This window comes from Hylaeus anthracinus, unplaced genomic scaffold (assembly GCF_026225885.1).
Source record: "Hylaeus anthracinus isolate JK02 unplaced genomic scaffold, UHH_iyHylAnth1.0_haploid 5, whole genome shotgun sequence".
Lineage (NCBI taxonomy): Eukaryota > Metazoa > Arthropoda > Insecta > Hymenoptera > Colletidae > Hylaeus > Hylaeus anthracinus.
Genome location: NW_026535322.1, coordinates 4999962 through 5013107, shown reverse-complemented (window position 1 = coordinate 5013107; position 13146 = coordinate 4999962). Strand labels below are relative to the sequence as shown.

Genomic DNA, 13146 nt, shown 5'->3' with positions numbered 1-13146 from the left:
GTTACAGGAAAGAATCTCCCAGTGCATTGTGTTGTCGAAACGATTCACAACATAGTTGAGAGTCATGTGAGCAACTCCCGTGAGAATTGGCGGAGACCCCAAGTTGAAATGGACTCCTATGTTATCATCCCCGTGGCCATGCCTTTCCAAGTAAATATATTTTATTTCTGTGCAAGTCGTGCGAATCTTCAAAGAATTTCGTCTATTAACGTAACATGACAGACGTTGGTGCAACCACAAAATTGTGTTAAATACTATTGCGTTAATTGGGTATTTGGATATCAATGAATAACTGTACTACTCGAATAGTATTCAAATAATATCCTGACCACAAAGATCACCTATATTTCCAATCAAATAATGCTTCTCTTCGCAGGAATTAGTGGGCGAAGCACTGGTACGTCTTGGCTATTCGAGCGACCTGATACCGAGCGCCAGAGGAAGCATCGTCATACGAAACTGGAAACCATTGCCAATGGAGAAGGTCGCCGAAGGTCCTCTATTGACAGTGGGCGACATCCTGGCCGAACTGACGTCAGTGGCGACCCTGAAGATCGAGGTGTACAGATCGAGACCACCTCCGCCTAGTCCAGCTGCCGAAGTTAGAAATAAATTGTTAAGACTGCTGTTACTGCACAGTCATGCACTCCTCGTGTCAGCTGGTTGCCCCTTGGACGAGGTAAGTTTCATTAATATTTTTGTCGAGCAATTAACCTCAGGATCTACAAATCCACCCACTTGGCCTGTCATGTTTTGTTTTTTTTTTTTTTTTTTTTATTATTATTTTATTACTTTTTTCTGCTCAGCGATAATTCAATTACTCCTTTGGCTTCGATCGTCCCTTGGCGTTATCGAGACTTGAGTTTTTAGTGAGATCAGAGCGTAGATTCGATATTGGCGAAGAATCGATATTTAAAAGGAAGATTAAGATCGAGTAACCACGTTAAAGGGAGAAGTTTAAGGACGATTCGGGATCAAGCAACGAGGAGGAGTCCGCCGCCGTAAGATCGCTTAAAAATGTATAAAATGTAAATCTAACCAGAGAGTGTTTGTCGTCGGGGCACCTAATCTCATTAAGAAGTCCTCCCGCCAGCGCTTGTTCCTCCTTTGAAAACCACTGTGGTAATCTTTCGTGGACTCTTCCTCCCGAGTCGCTGATCTTCGACTTAAATAAATGTTTTCTCGGTTTCGAATCGCCGCGATGACATTTTCCCCCTCTTTTCTAACGTTACATGGCAAATGTAAACAAAGAAATAGAAAATATACAGCGAATCTCGGGACAATTCTTAAAATATACGAGCATTTTGCTGGAAAAGACTTTTGATACGTTCGAAAAAAAGAATGGTAATTTAACCCTGTTAGATGAATATCCCTCAAGAGACTTTTATCAAGGTTCCTGGCGAAAAGACGAAGTTAGAGAAACCGGTACCGTAAACTACCCCCTAACCACAAAGATTCCAACGTTGCGATGGATCCACGGAAATTTTTATTCGCCGCACCTGGCCAAGAACGAGATCATCCGCGAGGAAGATCCGTTTGGGTTTCGTTTCGCCGAAGATTTAAAGCAGCATCGTACGATTTCCTATGCGAGGGCATCACAGGCGTGCCCTTTCGACGGCAATGAAGATCTCATAGCGTATGATAGGATTACCCTTTACTCAACCAAATTCGCAGCCTTCATCAAAAGCCCCCTCGATATCGGAAGAAGGAGAAGGGCGACGAGGGGGCTGAAGGGGGGTTGTCCTCCCACCGTCCCGACCCCTCCCCCTGCGGGGCGGGTATTATCTAAGTGCACTCTCTTTGAAGATCCTGCTATACTTGCCCATCCCCGAACTTTAATGCCGCTCGCGGTGGTCTATGATTACCAATTTTCCCTGACAGACGTTTCCTGCTCGAGTTTCGGCCCGTCGGCTAATGGCGAACGGCTGTGATAGAGAACCGCCAGCTCGTGTACGTGCGACTTAATCTGTCGATCATTCGACGAAGACTATGCCGGTTCGTGGCAGCCGAACCTAACCGATTCACGATGTACCGGCGAATTTACATGATCGGACGCGATCCATTTGCCATCGTACCGTTTGACGCGCTTTGGTGGAAAATTAAAAGATTTGCCATTTCGGACTCAAGCTGATTTTAGTTGGCAGGCGGACTCAAGCTTCGCGCCCTTTCTTCTTTGGTGGGTCGAGAGTTACGATTTATTCTAGGAAAGTTAGCATTAGTGTCGTGTTAGATCGTAGACTCGTGTGGGATTGGATGCTCGGTTTATTTTTTGACGGTGCTCTGTCTGCGAAAGGTTGTGACATTTTAATTTAATTGCGTAATTGTATTACAGTGTAATTCAGTTAGGACAACTGTGCCTTGTTACTGTTCTTCGCGAAACATATTCGTACTTTTATCGTTCTATTTTCTTTTATTACTTTATTTTTCTGACACCCTCTCTAGAGATACTAGTAATCTTGTAAGGCCCGATGGGCCCGCAAGGAGCTCGAGTACCTCGGGTTCGCCAAACACGTACTGCAGTTGCAATCGAAGGCTACAGCACTCGAGGGTAAAAATGATAGACTCCTGCGAGGCGAAAAATTCTCAAAATTTGCGTAAATGATCCTAACTAAATGACCCAACTAGATATGTACGCGCTTGCATTATTACTTGCACTGATCATATCAGCGTTCACGTGTCTTAATAGGCATGCATAGCTTAAAGAAGCCCGTACTCGTCACAAACATAAAAGAGAACAGGTATCAAAAGCAACCCGAGTCAACAAATTCTCAAGGATCCCCGAAACACGACCTAGTAATATTCTGAAAACCTCGATAGAGTTTCTTCCTGTTTTCCCGGCCTTGTCTCCCCAACGAGTCTCTAATCCCCAATGATTCTGCTCGTTACGGAAAAGTCCGCGTTTAGAACGTCGTTGACAACACCGTGAATTCGTTGGAGCATGTTTGATCAGCTCTCGCCAACGACGATTGATTTACTGCCACCCCTCGCGGATGATCAGCTGATGCCACTGCGTCATCCGGCAATAATGCGTGGGCGTAAATCAGGCCTCGAATTACAAGCGGGAGATGTCGTTCAGATAAGCCCGGATGGCCCGTTTCTTTCTTTCGTCGTACTTTTCGAAACGATGTATACATATTTATCAAACGATTTCTCAAATCTCGCATAAACTGTCAGCCGCGTCTCCCGTCTCGCGGCGGCTGGCTGAATGATTAAGTGCCCGGTTGTAAAATTCACCGCGGGATGAGAAAATTTTCAGCGGTTGACAGGCCTGGGCCGGATCAACAATTGTTCTGCGTCGTATCTGGCGCTACCAAGGTGCCACGGATACGCGACGGATTACCGCGTTATTAAAGTGGCGACGAGCAGCTTGATCCCGCGCGGGCGGTGATGTTTGTTCTTGTAAATCATCGTCCAGATAACGCGCACGTTTCTCGTAAACCTCGTACTATTTCCTACGAGTCTAAACTTTTCCGTAATCTGACGCCTTAATGCCTGCGGGAGACGAGCCGTTTCTGTCGCAACGTCTTCGTTTGTCGCGTTTAATTGTTAAGGAGAATTCAGATTACGGGTTGCTTCATGGCTGGAGAATTCGGGAAGAATTAGAATATTTGGAGATTAAGAGGAATGATGGAAGATCGGTAATCGGGGATATTATTAGGAAGATTATACGTACATTTCGTGTAGTGGCGAGTTTTTCTTTGCGAAATTGTCTTCTTGAATGAGAAAAAATAAATTTGATTTCTACAAAATAAAAATTGATATTGTCTCCTTGAGAAGGAAGAATAAAAATTGTCTTCTTGAAAAAGACGAACTAAATTTGTCTCCTTGAAAAAGAAGAAATTAATTATATAGAATTCAGTCCCGAGTGAAATAATTCTACACTAAATTCAACGAACTGAAACGTCGGTGGGTTTATCGTTAACAAAATCTTCTCTCCATTTTTGTTCCAGCTGATAGCGTCGACCATCGATCACTTCCATGAGAAAATCAATTTTTGTTGACCCCCTTGCCACCTGTTCAAAAATTCTAATTAGGCCCCTATTAATCGTGCCCCGAAAAGAATTCTAAAATAAACATTAAATTAATTTTTCCATTCACGAACAAGACACCCCTTGGACGTGCAGACCTAACCCCCTTAAGGACGACGAATCGCCGCAGCTCGTTGGAGAACGATCCTCTCGGTATTCAAGCGCCATGTATTGTTTGCGTTTCAGATGACATTGTTATCTCTATGTAGAGGTGGGAACGAGTTGTCGGAGGAGACCAAGCGGAACTTCGAGTCGTGGCTGCAACAGCAACAGTTGGGTTTGGGTCTGAACCCAATCGTGCCTTCCTCGAATCACCATCATCATCATCACACGCAGAGCGCCCAGCCGGACGGCGGGAGCACCATAGAATCCGCAGGCAGCGCTATCGGTCCCCCTCACCCTGCGATGCTCCAATACTCCCACAAAACTAGAATGAGGACTAGTTTCGACCCTGAGCTAGAATTGCCGCGTCTTCAACGATGGTTCGGCGAGAATCAGCACCCTTCGCGCCAGCAGATACAGCATTACGTCTCGGAGTTGAATGCCCTGGAGTCTCGTCGAGGCAGGAAGCCTTTGGACGTGAACAATGTCGTCTACTGGTTCAAAAACGCCAGGGCTGCCCAGAAGAGGGCTGAGAACAGGGGTGTAAATGGCTACAGCCCCCCGGGACTCAGCCCTAGAGGCGCCAGCGTCGTTAGCGAGGATTGCACTGACGAAGAAGAGGACTCCAGACATCAGGTGTGTCTCGAAATCATTGATGAAGACTACAAGTTCATACAATTTCTTGCTCTAGTAAATATGACGTCTATGCCTAGTGACCTGGTCAACCCTATGATGGTGGGCCTTGATACTACTATCCTATAGTATAGACTTCCAGACAAATTTACCACTTACAAATAATATAAATAAATAATGAATAGTTTAACCTGACAATTCAAGTACTCATTTTTACATTCCAGTCAACCTCGCCATCTCCCTGCCCACCAGGAAGCCCTCCAGTCGGCCCACTGTCGTTGACGACCAGACCCGAAGATCAGCAACCGCCACCGTCGACGCCGTCCTCGGTGAAGCAGGAGGACGCCAGAGTATCCTCCGGCTCCGAGGACGAGGAGGCCAGGCCCACCGGCCCCCTGCCGCCAGGATTCTCTTTGGTGCCCAGTCCGATGTTTGGCCACGGGATTATGTACATGTCACCTTATTTGCCGCCACGCGGACCGGCTGGCTGCTCCACCAGCATGCTAGATGAAAGGAGGAAGAGAAACCGGACATTCATCGATCCGGTGACGGAAGTGCCGAGGCTCGAGGCTTGGTTCACCCACAATACTCATCCCAGTCACGCGGTAAGTTGAACGTTGGAACTTTTAACTATCGGCGCGTTAATTTGCCAACGTTGACGTCGGTGGCGGTGCGAGCAATTTCCTATGGAAAATAACCCAGAAGATACAGTATATATTGTAATAATAGATAATAATTCGTTAGCGAGTAATGGGGGACTTTCTATTATGGGAGTGGTGAAGGTTCATAATTTTATGTTGACGTAATAATTATTTTTATCGAGGCCTGGTCAAGGGTGTAGATCTTCCGTGTTCTCATACTTTGCTGTAATTTATTTATTTAATATCTCCGATTGCAGTACGTTCGATGTTTGTCATCATTTTCCATCCATTTTTACCTCGGCTACTAGAATATTGATTTTTAAAGAACTAGATTAAATCTATTCAATCTATTGATTTTACGTCTTCGTCCTTCCATTACATTATTATTGATCTATTCCCCTGCATGAACATCCTCCAATCATGATTAATGTATCATAAATTAAGTTGCTTAGAAGACTCCGTCTGCTTAATTCACAGCTAATTCTGAAATACACAGAGGAGCTGAACCGGATGCCGTATCGACAGAAGTTCCCGCGTTTGGAGCCGAAAAACGTGCAATTCTGGTTCAAGAACCGTCGCGCCAAGTGCAAGCGCCTGAAAATGGCCCTGTTCGAGGGCGAATCGCCGCAACCGCATCCGTATCACGCAGACTAGCTTCCCGCTCCCTCAAGTAACGTAAATTAGAAGCAACCGTGAAGCCAGAATGCATTACGACCATGTACCGCAAACACGAGACGAGGACGAAGGAGGAGAAGTAAACATCGTTAATCGACCTGTTATTCCTTAATATCGTTGACTTGTAAACCACGCACGACGGGTTGCAGATTTATTGTAATTATTGCATAACGATTAATATAATTATTATGGACCTTGATGAATGTACATATGAGAATAACGTCGAATAAAAACTATACGTCACGATATGAAGTGTCTTCGATCCTACCTCCTATATGATTTATGTTGTCGTGCTTTCGTGTTGTAAACAATTTCTAATCATTTTTATTTATCATACTCACAATATTTATTTCAAATTTGTGATTCTATTTTTACCTAGAAGAGCTGAGAAGTAGTTGAAAATAATTATTCCGTTTTATATATAATTGATACAGTTTGTTCTTTTTTTTTTTTTTTTTTTTTTTTTTTTTTTTTTTTTTTTTTTTTTTGAATAAGTAAATCTGATTTAGATTATTTTTCATTGCATATAAGGTAAGCATATCCTAATTTATCGATACTCTCATTAACAATCGTCACTTTCGATATTAATTATCTACGTATATCAAAGTATGAGAAGATACAACACCTTTACAATAAAATAGTACTTTTGGTTTTTTCTGTAAGAACACTAGTTAATCTTTTTCATTCCTAAAAAAGGAGACATCAATGTCTTATTTCTAAATTAATCTCTCAAATAAATTCTGTAAGTTTCCTATTCCTTAATAAAACAAATTGCAACTTGAACGTTTTATTTGCTCTCCTCCATTAAATACAGGACCCCCCAAAATTGCAGTTTGTCTGGGGTCCCATAAAATTACCCTACACTCCCATCTGCACCCTAACGATACATACAGCGTAGCCCAGTATCGATAACCACCCTATACATTCGCGTCATAAAAGTAAAGGAGCACAAAACCGAAAAGTATAGAATTCTGGTAGAGTTTCCACAAGCCGGTATCAACGGAGGATCTCGTCCACGATTTCGCGTAGAATTGAACACGATACACCGTCGAGCGCGATATTCCTATGCATATTCAGATGCTAAATAGGCATGATACGTCTGCTCGTGTGAGTAACAGTAGAAATACGTGATACTGTCTCGCCAAGTCTGGAGAAGCGCGGCCTGGCGAGTCGAAATCTCGCACTAAGATAAGACCGTCGCATTTGTTGTCGAGTCAACCCTAACTCAACCGTCACAATAGTCAATGAGTCCTTTCCTAAAGGAGCCGAAGGACGTGTCGCTTACGCGGACGGGGAAGTTATCAGCGTTCGTGTCTCAAAATCTATGTGTAACACAATCAGCCGAAAACGTTCGCTGAGATAAACAACACGAAAATAATTAATTTCGGAATAATTGGAATATCTTCCCTACAAAAGAAGAAAATAAATATTAATTTCTCAAACACTACACCCTAACAGAATTAAAATAAACATTTAACTGTGCATACATTATTTCTCCCAAACGAAACTACCATGCGCGAGATAATTAAAACGAAATTGAATATTTATCGTTGAGTCGTGTCGTGCCAACCGAATGATGTCAAGACTCCCAACTTCAATCGAGGATGTCACGAGGAAAACGAAGGGGGTCGTCCTTGTCATCCAGCGAGATACACGGACGTCGTCGAGGAGATTGTACCGAAGTCGGGCTGGATTTAATGAGGATAGGCGGATTTGTCCAATTAAAGTGTCTCGCAAAGATCCACGCGGGTCCACGGTCGTTCATTCGCAAAACATCGAATTTCGACTTCGACGACCGTTTCTTATCCCGGTCTATACGAGAACAAACCGGAACTGTTATCCCTTTTGTTGTCGTTATCGAGCCTCTCGAGTCGAGCCATCTTTCAGGGGGTGGGGAGGACTTAGGGGGCTTTTCTAAAAATTTCAATTGTCCTCGCAATGTCATCTGAATCGTTTATGGCGCGAATTAAATCTCTCTAGAAGCTTGGAAACTTTTGTTCTTTATTAATATAAATATTTACACTTTCGAATATAAGCAAAATGTTTAATTATTGGGACTGTTATCTGTACGTAAAGTGTATCTAAATAAAACTAGTTAAAATAAAATACACACCCTAGAAAGACAACACATCAGTTTTACCAGAAACAATATTTCAATTTACATGGAACAAACTAACCGTGTAACATAGAGGCTCACTTTCGGTAGCTTGCATGATTTTCGACTGATTGACAGGACGGTTTGCATTTCGCCTAGGAAACTTGTGTTTAACGAAATTCAGAAAAAAAGAATTCGTTGTTGGAGGAAAGAAAGGCGGTCTGGTTGAACGGATAAGGAAATTGAGCTCGATGAGGACAGAGGGAAATGTAAGAGGGCGGGTAGGGTGGCAGGCCGATGCCTTATGAAAATCTAAAAGTCAGCAGCCTCGAGGATCATCCTTCTATCTGATCTTAATTTGTCAGCCAGCACGGGACCAATTTCGACCACACCCTCGCTAGTAAATCGTTATGAGAAATGCTTCACTCTGCCCTCTTTCTCTTCGTTTCTTAACGCTCGGTTATTCCAGTTCAAACTAACCAACCTTGGCATAATTTATCGCGTAAAAATGTCCGTTATTCGATTTCTTCGTAGCGATGCTATATTAATAGCTATTGCACGTACCCTCCATAAATACAACGTAAGTAATTACTATAAAAATTGTTGTTGCTAACAAACTAATTGTTGTTCTATTTTAACTGTGTATTTAGTAACAATTAATATTGTGCTTCGGGGTGTGCATGCAGCCCGAACGAAAGGTTAATTACCAGCGATATTTTCATTTTCACGGCGAATCGATGAAATCAGCGAAACGGTCGCCGTGTCCAGGAAACGTGCACGACGAATTCTGCGTCGATGAAAGAAAATTCGGGATTCCAGGACGTTTCGACGCGACACGCACTAAACTCTGGCCCCTGGCGCGATTGTGCGCTAGGAAAGTAACCGCGAGACGTGGGTACACGTCGTTCCAAAGGAGCATTGTGCGCGCTTCGGCATTCAGAGGACGTTCTTATCTGCCTATCCGGAGAGCTGTCAGCAAAGTTCCTGAATAATAACGGGGAACAAGACAGAGAGATCGAGGGAAAGAGAAAACGCGGAGCCACGCCGTTGCTCCTATCAGCCGCGGTTAGGATATGCCTAACTATTCTGTTTCCATGCAGCTGCCGGACGTTTCGTCGTAGATAATGTTGTCCAGGACGGTTAGATCGCTGGAAGCGATCACTGCCTGCGGTAAAAGTGTCCTAATACTGTTTCGCGGTGAATCTTACGCCTCCGCCTCCCTCCTGTACCCCGCAGCCACGGAATAATGAGCATGGAGAATTGGGACACGAGTCGGGAATCGATAGTCCCCTTGTTCCCCTGAAAATATTTATACGTCATGCTTTTTTTTCAGACCATTTATTGGCAACGAAATTCCACTAGGTGCCGAAATTAATTCCGTGTTTTTCTATTCAATCATTTGTAAGTGAAACTATTGAATTAGAAATCGTCTAAGTCTCAATCTGACGATCGCTAAAATGTACCTACATTTGTACGAAGTGTAACGGCTAACAAATTTTGCTTATTGTTCTTTTAACAGATTGATTCCGTGTCTTTACATTCAGTTATTTATATCCCTAGTTTAAACAAAAATATTTAGAATTTCAGCCGCAATGCGATGTTATACGATTTTGTTTAGCCGTTGTCCTTTTATTTAAATTTCTTTATAAGTTGAAAATATTTGTAGTTGTATTACTTATACTAAAAATGTCGTGATCGCCAAGTACGTTTCCATAGTTACTCACTGACGACGTCGACGAACCGAGAGCTACTAGACACGACTTCTCTCCGCTTCCATGACAGCGAAGCGCAAGAGCGGAAGGACAAAGAAAACAACGTCGAAGCGGGTAAAAGGCAAATGATTAGGCCGGTTAAGACGAAGTCGCAGAACGCTGGAGGGAGAATTCGAGAGCTCGCAAATTAGCCGCAGGATTGGCCTTATAATCCTTAAGGGATGGGCGAGGTCGGCGACGCAGCCACTCTCTCTCTCTCTTCGTCCCTCGCTCTCCCTTCGCTTATCCCTAATCTTCGTCCTTCTTTGCCCCGATGAGGTAGTAGATGAGGTCATATAAACGAGGCCTGACCCCCCGCCCCCTTCCTTATTCTTTAATCCCACCCCAACTGCCTCGGTAGCCGTGGAAAAAATTACGAGGAGAGAGAGAGAGATAGGTTGAAGAGCAGCGATTGAAAGTAACGAGCTATGGTAGGAAGATCAACGAGAAGACCTTTCCCCAAGTCCGTTTAATCCTAAGGTCGGATAATTAATCCCGTTAATTTATCGACAATCGCCTAACGCCCTGACCACACGTGAGGGGAGGACAAATATTTTTCTTGGGGGATAGTTACTCGAACTATCTAAATTTAAGATATCAACCACCATCCAACTGTAGAAGTCAATATACACACTCACACACACACATCCTGAAAAACATTAATCCAGGTTCCCAAAATTTCTATGATACTTCGATAAGTTCAAGATGTTCTCTTACCAGTTATTTTTCAACTCTCGCTATCATCCAGCTTCAGTCTTTCAATTTCAACCACCAACCATCACCAGGGATCTGCGGACCACACCCCTAGAAACGCTGCTCCACACCCTCCTACATAACTTTCATCATTCCCAGGTTCCAGGATCTCCGTTTATCCTTCAATTCCAATCGTCATAGACACCTTCGCTCGATTTATTCATCTCGCGTTGATGCATAAGTGGTCACACGACGCGGTAGGTGTAAGGGGCACGGGATGTTGGTGTTCGGTCGATCTTAATACTGTCTTAAGCCCACCAGAGCACAACATAAATTATGTATCGTCTCGGCGTAAGATGCCCCCAAGATCCCAGGAGCACCTGGTATTCCTACTTCGGCTCACGGTTTCTCTAAGACTTCCTCCGCCTCCATCTTTACCCCTCCGTCTCGGTGGCAGTTTATACGTCCCTGCAGCGCCGCCACCTTGCGCGGGGGTCCCTAAATTTTCTCCAAGTCTATAAGGGTTAAGGAATTAACTGCGGCTGGTAGCCGGACTGCTGCGAGCCTACGGGGTTCTGATACGACTCCGTTGCAGGGTGGTTGCCTCTGGGAGCTTAATAGCTCGTGCGAGGGGATAGCAAGAGGGGGGTGGTGGAGTGAGGCGGGAGTACGGGGGGGGGGGAGGGCACCGGGATCTTCGCCGAAAGCCATTACAAGGATTTCTTTTATTTACGGTCGCGAAAAGAGCTCCTTTGCTGGCCGGGCTAAGTGGTATGATCTTCTCTCCTCGTGACTCTTCTTCTACGATAGATCTTGGCCAATGACCGACTAAGCGGCCACTTTTGGAGGCTTAATGTTCTGTCCGATCGTGTAATATTTGGCTATAGATCAATTAAGAGACGGGGGCGGCTTTACCGCTACCGGCGGGGATCGTTGTGGAACTGTAACTGGCCAATCTCGGACGGAGCACGTTCTTTTGTTAATTGTCTAAAAATTCTGTTGTATCGACGTTGAAATTTTCGAAGAGTTTTCTGAGGAGGTTGGTGAGGTTCTGATGTTTTTAAAATAATATTCAGAGAGAGAGAGAGAGAGCTGAAGTGTATACGATTTAAATAGGGTGATCTCACCCTTAAACGTGTTTTGTAGTCGGCAACTGATTTTTGGTGAATGGTGATTTTCTATCTAAGTCGGCATTGAGAAAAATTCTACATCTTGTTGAGATCATTTTCAGCTTCTTTGAGGATGTATAGATTTCCTTTGGTTAATAAGGTAAGTTATCCCAGGAGCCTGAAACAATAAAATTCCCAACTATTATCGCATATTACCAATAATAAGATGGGGGATCACGTTGTAAGACTCATCGACAATGGAACGTAAAAACGGATGAGGCTCAATGTCGACCGTTCCGCTCCTAGTAAATTCAAGAACACTGATTAGTTCCCCTTTTACGAGGATCAGCGAGAATTCCATACAGCTTAGGTTCCACTCTGCTGGAAGGTCAGGATTCGACGGAGGGGTTGTTGATACGATACCAATGGCTTTTAGTCTTTTCATGATTGGCCAAACAGCGTCCTCCCTGTCGTGGCGTACAAGCGTGTCCCTCCTGATCCGATACACGTATCCTCGAGACCGAGGATGTAACCGCCAGCAAGCCGCAGGATGAATCAGAATGTTGCGTGCACGTTTCCTCGTGTTATAGTCGAGGACATTCTTTTCTCCGCGTTTATTTGATGCTCCACTTTAATTTATACTGTGAAACGTCTTATACGGTGTCTCGAACATCTTGAACAACTTGAATATCTTTAACGTGTTACATCTTCAGTGGCTTTGTAGTCTTAAATAACTTGAATGACTGAAGTCTTAGTGTCTTGAACGTCTTTGAATGAACCTCGAGAAATCTTGAACATCCCGAACATCTTGAATGTCCGAATATCCCCTGTTCACGTCACCCTAAATCTGCCGCACGGTCGTCCGACGACTATCCCGTGTCTACACTCCTCCTTCACGGACAGACGGATAAGATAATCGACGGTGAGCGGTACGCTGATCCCACGGGACACGAAGCACGGCCAAAGGGTCGTGATCGAGGGATCGGGGGTAGGTGGGTGGATGGAAAAATTAATTGAAAATTTTCGGACAGTCAGGCGAACCAACCAGTGGGTTGGGAGGTGCGCCCAACGATGTCTTAGCTGGGCGACTCGCGATAAAGCAAAGAGCCTGCGCTAAATACTAATAAATCTGTATTGCCTTGCGCAGCACGGGAGAAGCTTATACTACACCTACAAGACCACGATTGCCTATACACATGACCGGGTACGTGTAAACGCGAGCAGTGACGCCCCCCCGCAAGAAACGACGTAATCGGCACCCGGCAACCGACCGAGCTTCGCTCTTTGGCAACTAGATGCACTGGATCAGAGCAAGATTTTCTTAAGCTTTCGGCGAGAGACACGTCGAGAGAAACGGATACGTCGGAATACATGTACATGTATTTAGGTACAAATTGGGCGGTTAACTTTGAGATTGTA

General features: G+C 44.3%; 1 protein-coding gene across 2 annotated transcripts in view; it reads left to right on the top strand.

Annotated features, from left to right (window-relative positions):
- The window catches only part of LOC128895533 (homeobox protein dve-1), a 45556-nt gene extending 39003 nt beyond the window's left edge, over nt 1–6553 (top strand). Inside the window, exons 3-7 of one of the 2 annotated variants that reach the window (XM_054158212.1) lie at nt 8–150; nt 377–679; nt 4215–4766; nt 4988–5368; nt 5882–6553. In XM_054158212.1, coding sequence (XP_054014187.1) covers nt 8–150; nt 377–679; nt 4215–4766; nt 4988–5368; nt 5882–6058 — 1556 coding nt within the window. In that variant the 3' untranslated portion in view covers nt 6059–6553. The remainder of the gene's footprint in view (nt 1–7; nt 151–376; nt 680–4214; nt 4767–4987; nt 5369–5881) is intronic. The other variant, XM_054158213.1, reaches the window with a different exon arrangement.
- The last annotated feature ends 6593 nt before the right edge of the window (nt 6554–13146 follow it).